Genomic DNA, 15,459 nt, shown 5'->3' on the forward strand with positions numbered 1-15,459 from the left:
TGGATTAACCTTTTTACTGCTGGGAAGCAATACAACAGAATGGGCTCCCTGATGTTAATCCAATACTTCTCTTCATATAATCCTTTCCGATTTTATGCATTGAGTTCACATATTTTCACTTTTATTATGTGTATATGTGTGCGTGACAGTAGGGAGAAGCATAGATATTCCCAAGTTACACACAATAAATCATAAAAACCATTACAGCCAGTGTCCTATGAAACATAAAACAGTCTGAATTCTTTTATTAAATACTGCCTCCACCAACTTGAAAAAGAAAAGTCTACCAACATTGAATCTCATTAAGCAAAAGTCCAAAACATTTGATTACACCACCCTGTAAGCCAACTTCCTACATCCTTAAATAGGTGTAGTATTCATTTTACCCTGAACAGGAATAACTGTACTCCATCCAATGGCTTTCTGTCCCTTTGACTGCAAATTATTATTATTTTAAAACAAAAAGTCAAATACTTAACAAATGTTTAGGAGCTTCCCTTGTTTTGAAAGCAATTTAACAAAAACAATCCATATAGTATCAAACTATTTGGCTGGTAAGACTAACGCCTGGGTCCAACAGCTGAAGGGCAAGCTAAAATAAGGGGAGATTTATGCCCATCAAAGCCACAGAACTGTCCTCTTAGTTGCGAGCCTACAACAATGTCAAACTGATTTTAAAGTGAATTCAACATCAGGGGAAACCTTTACCTTTACTTTACCTCCACTGTGAGGAGAGGCAACATAGAATCACCTCGGTGAAGCCTATATAACCAAATAGAGAACCAGGAGAAACGAGGAGAACCCAGAATCGGCTGCTCCCCTTTGTAGAGTTAAGTTATCGAAGCCTCCAAACCATGCTGGAAAAGACTAGTGTTTTCTTGTCATTTTTTCTTCTTCTTGCTCCGTTTGCCCCAACGCTGGTGACCTCCTCCTCCTCCTCCTCCCTCTCGCCTCTTTTCCCAAATGGGCATCGGGGGCTCGATCTCACCTGGGCGCCCTCCCCGGTCCGGCACATCACCAACCATCAGCACCTGCCGGAAGGAAAGACAGTGAGAGTTCAGGAGCTGACCACCGCAGGACAAAGGAGGAGTTAAAACAGGCATGGAAAAACAGCCTCGGGCCCCTTCCTTTATGGGGCTGAGGGGGAAAAGGAAGGAGCCTGGGGCTTTTAGGAATTGTGGGAGTTAAAGTCCAAAACACCTGGAGGGCCAAAGTTTGTCCATGCCACAGTTAAAGCAAACGGGAATTGCAATTTTGAGTTTTATGGGCTGTATGGTCATGTTCCAAAAGCATTATCTCCTGACGTTTCGCTCACATCTTTGGCAGGCATCCTCGGAGGTTGTGAGGCAGGGGTCCCCAAACTAAGGCCCGGGGGCCGGATGCGGCCCATCAAAGCCATTTCTCCGGCCCCCACAACACAAGGGCAGAAGGGGGTTGGGCTAAATGACCCAAGGGGTCTCTTCTTCTCTTACAACCATTATTATTAACATTGAAGCTGGGTGGCCATCTGTCAGGGATGCTTTGCTAGTGCTTTTGGTGCACAAAGGCAGAAGGGGGTTGGACTAAATGGACCAAGGGGTCTCTTCCAACCCTCTTTGTTGTTATTATTATTATTATTATTATTATTATTAACATTGATTCTGGGTGGCCATCTGTCAGGGGTGCTTTGCTTGTGCTTTCGGTGCACAAAGGCACAGGGGGATTGGACTCAATGGCCCAAAGGGTCTCTTCCAACCCTCTTTATTATTATTATTATTATTATTATTATTATTAATAATAATAATAATAATAATAATATTTAATATTATTATTGCTCGGTGGCCAACTATAGTTCGGCCCTCCAACGGTCCGAAGGATTGTGAACTGGCCCCCTGTTTAAAAAGTTTGGGGACCCCTGTTGTGAGGTCTCAGATGTGCACTTCCTGCCTACTGCTGCACATTACATTTAGCAGTAAATACTTTTTTTGGTTTCAGGATTTTGAAAATTGAGGTGTGCAATAGATTCGATGGTGCATTGGATTCGAGTCAATACAGTACCTTGTTTATTGCACAACTGGTCTTGTCTCGTGAGGCTCCACTGCTGGTCTTGATGATACGCGAAAAGTCCTCCCTAGCCGCGAGCAATTGGGCAAGGGTGATCTGGGAACTGCCCAGTAGAGACTGCCTCAAGGGCTCAAAGACGGCCGTCATGGCTGCTCTATGCTTCTATAGTAGGGACAAAAGGAAGAAAGGAAGAAAGGGCAATGCTAACAAGGGAACTTTGGGGATTTTGCCAGGGTTTGGCTTTCCCTGCTTACCTCGGCCCTCTCAGACCAATGGAAAGATGCAACAGTGACATCAAGGCGAGTGGCCATCATCCGCTTCCGTTTCTGGTACTCCGCTTGCAGGGCTTTGTGGATGTTTGACAATGTCTCCTAGAGATTTATTTGAGATGGGAGGACAAGAAGAACAAAGTGAATCAATCACAAACATATATTGGAAAATATCTGTACTCAGTGTCTGGGCATGTATCTTTTTGGAAATAAATGGCAATGATAACTTTGTTGAAAAGGAAAAAATATGTCATATCCGTTTGGCAAATGTGAATCTCCATGAACATGTGGAGACCACCTTTTGAAAACCACTGGTCAAGAAAAGCATGATCTTGTTAGAAGTCAACCCTTTGAACAAGTGATATTTACAAGCATTCATGTAATGGCACACAGGTAACCCAGCTGTTAAACTGAAGAACCATGTCTTTGAACTGCCAAGGACAAAGACATGCCACTACAAAAATATATTTGGCTAGCAGAGGATGGTTGTTCCTTTAAAGTTGAAATTGCAGTTGTAATTGTAATTGCAGTTTAATTGCCCAAAACACTTCCTTTAAAAACCTTTTAGTTTAAAGTATGCAATTAGGGATTAAAAAACAAAGTCTTCTTTGAAAAATAACATATCTTGTTAACTCATAAACATCACCATACAGGCACATTTCTTACTGAAGTTTAGTTACAGATAGGATGTAGTTTCTCTGTGTTGAGTATACAGGGTATCACTCTTAATCAATAGTCCATAGTCTTTAAGTATACTTGTACTCACTGAAGTCCATAAGCATACTTCTATATTGAAATCCAAACAGCAACATGTATGCACCCACCTCCACTGAGGTCTAATGTGAACTTATTCCAATGAAGTCCAAATAGCAACATGCATCCACCTCCACTGAGGTCTGGACACATACATCTGCTTTCATTGAAGACCAAACAGCAACATGCATCCACCTCCACTGAGGTCTGATGCGAAACTGAATACAAAATGGAGTCCTGAGCTGAACATGCTCAGTATAATCGCATGTCTATTACCTCTCCCACACCAAGGAGGTACAGTCAAATTGGAAAAGCAACATACACATAGAATACAGGTTAGTGTGTGTGTGTGTGTGTGTGTGTGTATGTATGTATGTGTGTATGTGTGTGTGTGTGTATACACACACACACACTAACCTGTATTCTATGTGTATGTTGCTTTTCCAATTTATTATTGCTGTGGCATAATAAATTGGCCTCCTTGATTAGCGTGTAATGGCCTTACAGCCTAAAAGTTTGGCTGATTCCTCCCTGGGGGAATCTTTCGTTGGGAGGTGTTAGGCGGCTCTGTTTGTTTCCCGTCTGGATTTCCTGTTGTGGGCCCTCCAGGTGTCTTGGACTTTGACTCCCACAATTCCTTAGAGCTTCCCGCCCCTTCCTTTTCCTCCTTGGCCTGTCGCTGTTTGGAATTGTGGGTGTTGTAGTCCAAATCACCTGAAGGGCCCAAGTTTGCCCATGCCTGTTGCAGGAAGGAGCCAGGCAGGCAGGCAAGGAGCCCGGTGCAGAACACCGGCCTGGACAGGTAGGATGCGGAGGCAGCGGGAGGCGGGCAGGGGGAGGGGTCGTCCTTCGCTCCTCCTCCCTCTTTCCTTCTTATCTTTTTTCTTCCTTCATCCCTTCCTTTCTTTCCTTCTTTAATTTATATACCTCTCTTCTTTCCCTCCCACCGTCCCTCCCTCTTTCTTTCTTTCTTTCTTTCTTTCTTTCTTTCTTTCTTTCTTTCTTTCTTTCTTTCTTCCTTCCCTTCTTCTCTCTCTCTCTCTGTCTCCCTTCCTTCCTTCCTTCCTCCACTCCACTCCTTCTCTCCCTCTCCCTCTTTCTTTCTTCCTCCTTTCCTTCCTTTCTCATTCCCTAGGGACAGGGGTTTGGTGTGTGTGTGTGTGTAATCATTCATGGCAGGAGGAAGGGGGCGCGACTGGATGACCTTGTGGGCTCCCTTCCGACTCGAGCGGGATCTCTTTCCCCCCCACCGCTCTGGGGTCCTTCCTTCTGCGGAGCCCCTTCCACGCTCCCTTATAATCCCAGATTATCTGCTCTCAAATGGACGAGATGAGTCTCCATTACCATATCTGGGATATAAAGGAGTGTGGAAGGGGCCGGAGGTTCTCAAGCAGAGGCTGGCTGGCCCTCTGCCTGGAGGGTTTGGGGTGGGCCTCCTTCCCGGCAGAAAAGAGGCTGGGTGGGTGGGTGGGTGGGTGGCCTTTGGGTGCCTTCCAAGTGGGGATGAAAGGATTCCGCTTCAAGCCGCGATGAACCAGCTCGAATGGCCCAATGCCTCTGCCAAGGAAGGAAGAAGAGGAGGAGGAAGAAGAGGAGGAGGAGGGGGGCCAGGCTGGTTAGGGATTGTGGGAGTTGTAGTTTGCCCTCCCTCCCTCCTCCCAAGTATGTCCCCAAGTTTTTTGAAGCTTCAGTTGGGCAAGCATTCCCCCTTTGTTTTTCTCTGCCACGTCGTCCTCCCCTGCCACGGCGGTTGGGCTTTTCACGCGCTGCATCTTGCAAGGGTGGGGGCTGGGGCCTGCTCCGCGCATGTGCACATTTTTTTTTTGAAATTTTGGGATTTTGAGGGACATGGATCTTGAATTGACTTTTGGTTTTGTTGTCTAAACACAGCGGGGAGGACCATGTGTTGTGTTGCCAAGTTTCGTGGTTCTGGGTTTTGTAGTTTCATTGTTTTTATTAAGGTAGAAATGGTCAGAACAGATATATATATATATATAATTTTACAATTCCCACCACCAACACGAGGATTGTTTTCTTTTTACATATTCATTTCTTTGTGAGACAATCTTTATATCTTTATCTTTATCCATTTCCATCCTATATACAGTAGAGTCTCGCTTATCCAACGTAAACGGGCTGGCAGAACGTTGGATAAGCGAATATCTTGGAAAATAAGGAGAGATTAAGGAAAAGCCTATTAAACATTAAATTAGGTTATGATCTTACAAATTAAGCACCAAAACATCATGTTATACAACAAATTTGACAGAAAAGGTAGTTCAATACACAGTAATGCTATGTAGTAACTACTGTATTTACGAATTTAGCACCAAAATATCATGATATATTGAAAACATTGACTACAAAAATGCATTGGATAATCCAGAACGTTGGATAAGCGAGTGTTGGATAAGTGAGACTCTACTGTACTATATAACATTTGTATCTTATTTCTTATGGCTTGATCTCCAGATTGATTCATGACATAGTCCTTTACCCTTGTCCATCTTTCTTCCATTTCTCTTGTTCTATTTTTATTAGTTTTTACAACATTTAGTTTCACATTCATAATTTCAAATTCCATTCGCTCCACCATATATTGGTACCATTTACTAACTGACCATTTGGATTTATCTTTCCACCCTAATACTATTACTGCTTGTGCACATTCAATTATTGCTTCTTTTATTTCCCTTTTATTTCCCATTTCCTCTCTTTTCCCTAATACCACTATTTCCTTTGTTATGACCCCCTCATTTCCTAGTATTTGATTTGACTCATTTTGTATAGTTTGCCAAAAATATTGTACATATTCACATTCCCATACCATGTGCATAAACCGCCCTTTCTGGTGACATCCATGCCAGCACTGACTACTTCCCTTTTTATAGTAGTATGCTAATTGGCAGGGTGTACGGTAGCATTTGTGCAATATTTTCCTCCTCATTTCTCGTACTCTGGTATTCCTTTTCATCCCTATTGTCTCTACCACAGTTCTCATCTCTTGTTCCGTGATTTGCAGCTCCGTTTCCCACATACTTTTCAAATCCCGTATTATACATCCATCAGCCTCTATCAACATTGTATATATTTTGCTGGCCTGCAGATTTATATATATAGACACACACACACACATATATATACACAAACAAAGAGTGAGAGGCTTGGGAGGTGGTCATTTCCAACAACATACCCATCTATGGGGTATTGGGAAAAGACAATCCATCCCAAACAAAAGAAAATAATGCCTAGCAGTTTCTCTACAGAGCAGCACTGGCAGGAGCGTGTCTTACCCATTCTGCAGTAGAAAGCGGGACCTTCAGGAGTGGTGCCATCTTCTCAGCGGGTAGTGTAGAAAGTACCTCCAAGATCTAAGGAGGAGACCACAAGTTTAGCTGTCCAGGGAAAAGAAAAAGAAACAAGCCATTTGCACTTTCAGGTGGATCCAAAGCAAGGGAAAGCCAGATACAGAGAAGGATAAGGGGAAAACACACTCCTATCCTTCTATCCCAAGCATGGGCAAACTTTGGCCCTTCAGGTGTTTTGGACTTCAACCCCCACAATTGTGGAGGGCTGAAGTTTGCCCATGCCTGTTCTAGGGCTTCAAATTGATACATGTAGCTGCATGAAATAGTGAACCAATTTCACAAATAGTGAATTAATTTACAATAATATATCACAATTATAACATTGTATATACATATAATATTCATAATATTATATTGTAATACGATATAATACTAATAATACAATATAATAATAATAATTATATATTATATTTTACATGTAATATTACTAATAATATTACAATACATTGATACAGTACAATATAGTAATTTATTGCCAGTATTGTACTATGCTAATATAATATTGTATGTAAATTTAATTTGTAAGCCGCTCTGAGTCCCCTTCGGGGTGAAAAGGGCGGCATATAAATGTAGCAAATAAATAAATAAATAAAACCACTGAGTATATAATGTCCAGAGAGAGCAAGCCATTAAGTCACACTGGCGGACCTACAGCATGAGTAGAGTTTAACTCACTGGCCATTGCTAGATCCTCCAGCATGTCTCCATAGTCAGCTTCTGGCAAAAGCATACCATAACATTGCCGGGAAGCTCTAGAACAGCGGTGGAAAACCTATCACCTCGCTGCTAGGTAGCATTTGTCCAAAGTTACTTCAAGTCACTGATACCTTATAGGATGACAGTACTGGGGAATTTTACCAACCAGGCCCCTTTTGACCATCAACTTAGTAGTAAAATTGGGGCTTGGCTGGGATTGGGGCAGCTGACTTCTCTGCCGACATTCAACTTTTGGCTTTGGTGGGGACTTTTGTTTTTGTTTTGTTTTCAGATTTTATTTTATTTATGTATTTATTTTGTGGAGACTTCTCTTAATTTTCTCGCTGGCTCATGTTTTTCACTGATGACTGAGCTTAGCGAAATATACTATTTAACCGATGAGTCTATACAATAATTGCATATAATCTTATTATGCCTTTTGTGATTTTTGCCTTGTAGTTTATGTTAAATGTGCATTGATTTGTATTGTATTATATAATACACTGTGTATTTGCAATGTGGCACTGAAGTGGCCAAGGTGTAAGCCGCTCGGAGAACTCTTTGGGGTGAGAAGAGCGGGGTAGAAATCCAATAAATAAATAAGTGGCATGACACTCATCCCCCGCTCGCCATTCATATTTAGAGGTTCCAACCTTGGATTCTATGTCAGCCATGAGCTGATGGATAGAGCAAGTGGGATCTGGTTCCTCCATTCCCAGGGCCTTGCAGATGTGGTGGAGCTCACGCATGGCTTCGCCGGCTCTGTCGTCTTGCTCAGGCGAGCGGGGTGCTTTCCGTGCCTGAAGCCGGGCTGCAAGGAGCTCAGAGCTCAAGAAATCTGGAAATGGGTGGAATTGGGGGACAGGGAAAAGGATAGCTAAAATTAACCTTTTATATACCCTTTCTTCTGTTTATATTTCACAGTGCACATCTGTTTCCAAACTGATTAGTGGAGAAAGATAAACATCGCTTTAAAAAGTCAGTATCCAAAGATGAAGAGCGTGCCAATATCATTTTATTTAACCACATCTGTTTTTCAGGGGCTGCTTACAGAATACAGTAGTCTCTCCCTTATCCAACATAAAGGGATTGGTAGAACGTTGGATAAGCGAAAACGTTGAATAATAAGGATTAAGGAAAATCCTATTAAACGCCAAATGAAGCAACAAAACATGTTTTACAACAAATCGACAGAAAAAGCAGTTCAATACATGGTAACATTATGTAGTAATTACAAATTTAGTACCAAAACATCGCAATGTATTGAAAACACTGAGTACAAAAACATTGACTACTAAAAAAATTGACTACAAATAAAGATAGAATTGCATAAATGAACTTACAGTAATAGCATTGTAAGAAGTTAAATCCATAAAAAGTTCACTCCTATGAAGATTTAAAAAAATCTATGATCCTTGCCTGCCTAGAGAAACAGCTGTGGATCTGGGAGAGAGGCAGGCAGACTGTGTTGAATAATACAGAACATTGGATGAGTGAAGGTTGGATAAGCGAGACTCTACTGTCAAAGTAGATACTAAAATCAAGTTACAGATCTTAAGGAACACAAAATCTTAAGATTAAAATATTAAACTGCCTAAAGCAGGGTTTCTGCAAGACAGGTAGATTTTGACTGGAAAAAAAGTCCCTGCATGGATAATTAAAAAATATATGAAAACAATATTTAATGCCTGTGTGTGTGCATGCCTTAAAGCTGTCTATCAACTTATGGTGAACCTATGAATTTCAGTTTTCCTAGGTCCCTTCTACGCTGGCATATAATCCAAATTATCAAAGAAGATAATCCACATTATCTACTTTACACTGGATTATATGAGTCTATATAATCCAGTTCAAAGCAGATAATCTGGATTTTATATGGCAGGGGAGAAGGGGACCTAGACAAGGAATACTCAGAGGTAGGTTTGCCAGTTGCTTCATCTTAAATTTAGCCTTATTTGTTGGCAGGTATTTGTTGGCAGTCTCTCATCGATGTACTAATAAAGGTTGACCCTGCTTAGCTTCCAACATCAGACAGGATCTGTACCTGTTCTAAATTTTGTAAATTGCCTTCAGTCCCAGTCTTGGGCAACGGACAGGATATTAAAGGATGATGATATTAAGAAGACGAAAAAGGAAAAAAGCAGCAGCAGGAATTCTACTACTGTTAATTCAATTGTTGGGAGTTTTTTAAAATTCTAATTGCTTCCGGTCTGGACTTACACAGCAGCTGGAGACAATTCTCTGGAGTGCTGAGTCTGGCTGTGACATCGCCTTTGGTCAGTGAGGGATAAGGGCAATTGAGCTCATTCAGGAGACCGCTCACTTCAATTTGGAACATCTCTGCATCCTCAGGGCCTGAAAAAAGCCAACCAATCATAAACAGCAAAAGAGATTTCACCTGAACATTAGGAAGAACCTCCTGACCGTAAGAAGAGCTGTGGTGGAAGCTTTTAAGCAGAGGCTGGGTTGGCCATCTGTCAGGAGTACTTTGATTGTGCTTTTCCTGCATGGCAGGGGTTGGACTAGATGGCTCATGTGGTCTCTTCCAGCTATATGATTCTATATTGATAAGATAGAACATATCCAGAAGGAAGCCCAAAATAAATGGAAGCTAAAAATCCCTATGAGGATCAGCTTAGGGAGTTGGGGATGTTTAGCTTGGAGAAAGGAAGGCTGAGAGATGGGGACATGAGAGCGAAAGAAAGACACAAACTTGTTTTCTGCTGCCCTGGAGACTAGGCCGCAATGGGTACAAATGGCAGGAAAAGAGATTCCACTTAAACATTAAGAAGAATTTCCTCCTGGTTAGAGCTGTTCAACCGTGGAATATGTTGACTTGAAGTCTGGTGGAGTCTGAAACAGAGCCTGGATGGTCATCTGTCAGGAGGGCTTCCAACTCTAGGATTCTTTTTTAAATTAATTTTTAAAATACCAGAATATCCAGTTAACTATTTTTCCAAAAGTGCGACAACAAAGAACCAATATCTATGACGGGAAAGTACCGTATATACTCGAGTATAAGCTGACCCGAATATAAGCCGAGGCACCTAATTTTACCACAAAAAATGGGAAGACTTATTGACTCGAGTATAAGCTGAGGGTGGGAAATGCAGCAGCTACTGGTAAATTTCAAAATAAAAATAGATACCAATAAAATTACATTAATTGAGGCATCAATGGGTTAAATATTTTGAATATTTACCTTTTTTTAAAAAAAAACCCAGTAAACTAACTCTACAAGTGGAAAAGTAAGTCAACAAAAACAATGTGGTATCAACAATAACTTTATAACCATCATCATCATTATAATCAACAACAGCTTCCTTTGTATCCCACTCTATCGCCTCATGGGGACTCAGGCTGGCTTCCAAAATAGTAACAGACAAACATTCAATGCCCATATAAACAATGCAAAGCTAGATATAGATCTATAATTATATATACTAATTTCACATTTCTATTTCCCCCTGAAACCTTGGCAAATCTTCTCTCTATGTGCATTTTCCTCCTGCAATATTTGCAAGCCCTATTTATCAATGTTTATATCTATCTAGACATCTCTCTATGTGTGTGTGTGCATTTCCCCCCTGTAATATTTGCAACCTCTATATAATAAATAAATAAACTTTATTTTTATATCCCGCCCCATCTCCCCGAAAGGACTCGGGGCGGCTCAACAACATATTTAACATAACTTAAAACATTCCAACAATACACAAAATAAAATAATAGACAAATGCATTAAAATCTATATATCTATCTAGACATCTTTCTATATATAGATGATTATATCTATATAGGACTTGCAGATACTTGCAAACATGTGAGGGTAAAATTCATATATAAAATAATGTATACACATACAGATATACAGGTACATGGAAATCTCTACATGTCTATATGTATATAGGATTTGCTAAGACCAGCAAACATATGAGGAGAAAATTTATATATTAATGTCTTTGTAGGGGAAACATCTATATAAATATTTACAAGCTTTGGGGCATGCTATTTGCAAAGTGTGTGCACCTACCCAGCATCGCCTTGGAAAAATGTCAAATGATTTCTCGAGGAGGACCATTTCCACCCAAGGAAATCTTTCATTCTATCCATTTCCCTCTTTGAGATCTAGCTTCCTACCTTCAGTTGGATTCACATCCTCTTCCAGAGGGCAAAAGAGGCGGAGCTCGGAGACCAGCCAAGAGCAGAGTGCCGTGAACTGTGGGCTAGAGACACCGCCTTCTGCCACTTGGGCAAAGGCTTCCATGGAGAGGCACCTGGGAGCAAAGAACACACACCCTTTGATGAAACATCAATACAGCTCTAAGATCTGCTGGGGAGGCCTTCCTCTCGCTTCCACCACCTTCACAAGCATGGTTGGTGGGCATGGAGGAGAGGGCCTTCTCGGTGGTGGCCCCCTGATTTTGGAACTCCCTCCCCAGGGATATCAGGCAAGCTCCCCTACTGTCCTCCTTTTGCAAGGAACTGAAAACCTGGATGTTCCAGCAAGCTTTCAAGGCCCAGTCCCTAGGTCACCAGATAGTACTCTGTTCTGCACTTCATCCTCTTCCCCGCCCTGTGATACGCTGTTTGCACTACCCCTCGCCCAGTCCTTTTATAGTTGATTAGGTCCATTTTAGTACTCCTGGCATTGAATTCCTGAACCTCACCTGATGGAGCTCCAATGTATACGGTTTTATATTTTTTAGTGTGTTTTATCAGGGTTTCTGTATTTTATGATGTTTTTATTTTATTTATTTTATTTTTATTTTATTAGTTTTTATTTTATTTGTCATCATTTTGTGTATTAAGTTACAGTTAGGTTGTATATGTTGTTTAATGTGCCTTGTCCAGAAGTAAACTGCCTGTATGGTTTTCTTTTGGTATTGAATGATTGCCATATTGTTGGAAGCCGCCCTGAGTCCCTTCAAGAAGATAGGTAAAGGTTTTTCCCGACATTAAGTCTAGTTGTGTCCGACTCTGGGGGTTGGTGCTCATGTCTATTTCTAAGATGAAGAGCAGGCGTTGTCCGTAGACACCTTCAAGGTCATGTGGCCGGCATGACTGCCTGGAGAGCTGAGATAGTGAATACATGGCTTTGTGAGAACTGGTGTGATAGATAGACTTGGAAGAATGTGCAGTGACCATTGGAACGGCCTGGATTATTTATTATTTATTTATTTGCAACATTTATATCCCGCCCTTCTCACCCTGAAGGGGACTCAGGGCGGTTTACAAGTATATATACATTCAATATATTATATTATACGACTATATTACAATATTATTAGTAATATTGCATGTAATATAAATATACAATTATAATAGTGAATTATAATTATTATTACATTGCATTACATCATTATTATTACATTGTATTTTAAAAAATATGTTTATTGAAATTGAGTGAATGTTTATCTTATGCCATACCTTCCAATGTAGAAATTTGGCAAATGGCAGCAGGCTTTTTTTAAGGGGGTAGATAGGAACTGTAACATCCACAGTGTAGTTTAAAGCCAGTTTAGATATACTGTAAAGCTGAGAAGATTGCTTTCAAATGAAGGAAAGAAATATTCAGTGTTGATGGGGACAAGAATATCCTTCTGAAGTGAAATTAAAAAAACAGGGTTTCAGAAGTGAAAAATGAAATGAGGAAGCCCTTCCACACTTCAGAAGAGTGGATTGTGTGTTAAACTCTGAATTATATTGTTTTTAAATGTTTTAATTGTTTTAAATGTACTGTACTTTTAATTTCTATTTTAATATTTATTTAAATGTACATTGTGTGTATTGTTACATTATGAGTGCTCTGTAAGCTGCCCTGAATCCCTTTTCGGAGAAGGTGGTGGGGTAGAAATAAAGTTTATTATTTATTATTATTATTAGAAGGTGAAATCCAGCAGGTTGGCTTTGAAAATTAGCCATTAACACCAAGGCTGAGAGAAAAATACTCTTTTCCTTTTCTCCAGTGAACACCTATATTTACAAATATCATATATACACATGTTTCTGTCTTTATGATGACCCCACACATCACATAATATGGGATTTGTGGCATCTTGGAATGGTCCTCATAATAATAGTAGTAGTAGTAGTAGTAATTTTATTTCTTACTCGCCTCTCCTTGTGGCCTGAGGCGGGTTACAACATTGGTAAAACACATAATTATTGTAAATCTATCTATATATTCTATATATAATAATTTGTATATGGCACCTTTCTGATTGGCTGCCACTTTCACAGGCCACTGTGACCACCAGGAATCACTGACATGGACCAAACTTGGCACGCTTAACCCCCATGATGCACTTTACGGCCTGGTGCCGTTGACGGGACCATGGCTCATTGGTGATGGGATTTGTAGTACTTTCAATCGCTACCACTCCCACAGGCCACTGCGACGCCCAGCAGTGATGGAACTGGACCAAATTTGGCCCACAGAACCCCCATGATCCCCTTTCTGTCAGGGGGTGGATTGGGGGAGGATGCACCAAGTAGCTTCACTGACTTCTTCCTCTGAGAGTTGTAGTTCACGCTTAAACAGACAGCACTGAACCCAGCCCACTTCGGATCTGGACCAAACTTGGCACACTGCCTCATCATACCCAACTGTGCATCCACGCAGGGTTTCGGGGTGATTATCCTTTGCCTCTGGGAGTTGTAGTTCACCCTTATACAGACAGCACTGAACCCAGCCGACTACGGATCTGGACCAAACTTGGCACACTGCCTCATCATGCCCAACTGAGCATACAGACAGGGTTTCGGGGTGATTATCCTTTCCCTCTGGGAGTTATAGTTCACCCTTATACAGACAGCACTGAACCCAGCCGACTTCGGATCTGGACCAAACTTGCCACATAGGTTTCTCAAAAGACCCGGGCACCGCCGGGTCCCCAAGCTAGTATTATATAAAATACACATATTAAGACGTATTTTTACAAATACATATATTAAAATAAGACAGTGTTCTCCAAACTCTGGTTCTGGACTTCACTTCCCAGAATCCCTGATCCTTGGCCAAGGCAGCTGAGTCTTCTGGGAGTTGATGTCCAAATAAATCTAGACTTTGGGAATTATTTTAGTAAGAGACACCTGACAACCCTATATATTAGTTTCCAAGCATCCCCTTCCGGTGTAAGGCCGGGGAGCCCCAAATTCCCCCCAATAATTGCATCATATTCCCCTTTCCTTACCTTTCTCCTCCACTCCCCTCCATGGTCCCTGTACAACCCAAACTCACTTCCTGGTTCCAAATGCGCATGCGCCAGAAAGTGAACCACTCCGGCAACTCCTTTTCCCATTCCCCTTGACTCCCCCCGCCCTCAAGGCGAGACGGCCTTTTTGATTGGTCCTGCCTTCACCCAATGAGAGGCTTCCCTAGTCGAGTTGCTGCTCCTCACTCACGCATGCGCGCTGTAAAAGGTTCTTCACCTCATGGAGCCTCGGGTTGGCTCGAGGCTCTCATAGCAACAAGGAACTAGCTGTCACCTTTTTTCGACCAATGAGGAGCATCCTCTTGTATTACAATGTAGTTTTTAGCCAATCAAGGCGCACAGTTACTTGTTCTCCATGGCAACCAGACACCTTGTTGTCCAATAAGAATTCCGCTCGGATTTCTGCTTGCCAAGCAAGCGGGGGCGGCTGCTGTGTAGAAACTTTCCCCTTTCACGTCGGCCTGCTAATCACACTGCACAATTCTAGCGCTATTATTCTACTGTAACTGTCATGTAGGTTATCGAAAAGGCCATGAAAGCTTCGTAAGACCATTTCTTTTTTCTTCTGTACTTAAGAAGTTTGGGCAAATCCCTCTGGCTGTTTCCCAAGCCAGGTATTCATCAGGATCCCTTGTTTATGCAGAGATAGTTTTCTGTGTCAGCCCAGATTTGGTCTACTTGAGGCTGAGAGATTGCTGACTGCAGAAACAGAAATTCAGAGTACATATACACATGTTGAACCCTCTTTATTGACAGCCCAGCCCTTGATTGGCCCAATCGTCATCTTTTGTTTTAAGAGCCTTGCATCTTTGTGTGTGGAAGCTCCTATCTTTGTCAAACTCTGAACTGGACAGTTGAGCTAATCACGAACCCATTATCATTTGTCTTTGCAAATGACACCTCTTCCCAGGGAATGTCCCACCAGCTGAATGGTTTTTCGGCCAGCCAATCTCGAGCTGTTGTTTCCCCAGTGAAAGGGAATTCTCGCCTGGAAACAGTGACACCAACGGAACCCCCTGCCCATCAGACTGGCCTTTCCTTTGACCAATCAGGGAAGAGAGAAGGACTTTTGAATAGCTGTCAAACTGTATAAACACTGCTTTCTCTGTATGC

The 15,459-nt window shown here is 41.6% G+C and overlaps 1 protein-coding gene across 1 annotated transcript; it reads right to left on the minus strand.

Moving 5' to 3' along the window:
* Nucleotides 1-213: 213 nt before the first annotated feature.
* Nucleotides 214-14,467, minus strand: fam98c (family with sequence similarity 98 member C). Its single transcript, XM_003226919.4, has 8 exons — nucleotides 14,326-14,467; nucleotides 11,270-11,406; nucleotides 9,350-9,484; nucleotides 7,783-7,967; nucleotides 6,359-6,436; nucleotides 2,298-2,414; nucleotides 2,038-2,205; nucleotides 214-1,031 (listed from the first exon to the last, which is right to left on the minus strand). Exons 1-8 carry the CDS (start codon nucleotides 14,391-14,393, stop codon nucleotides 882-884), a joined length of 1,038 nt encoding a protein of 345 aa, XP_003226967.2. The 5' UTR covers nucleotides 14,394-14,467; the 3' UTR covers nucleotides 214-881.
* Between the last annotated feature and the right edge of the window lie 992 nt (nucleotides 14,468-15,459).

This window comes from Anolis carolinensis, unplaced genomic scaffold (assembly GCF_035594765.1).
Source record: "Anolis carolinensis isolate JA03-04 unplaced genomic scaffold, rAnoCar3.1.pri scaffold_10, whole genome shotgun sequence".
Lineage (NCBI taxonomy): Eukaryota > Metazoa > Chordata > Lepidosauria > Squamata > Dactyloidae > Anolis > Anolis carolinensis.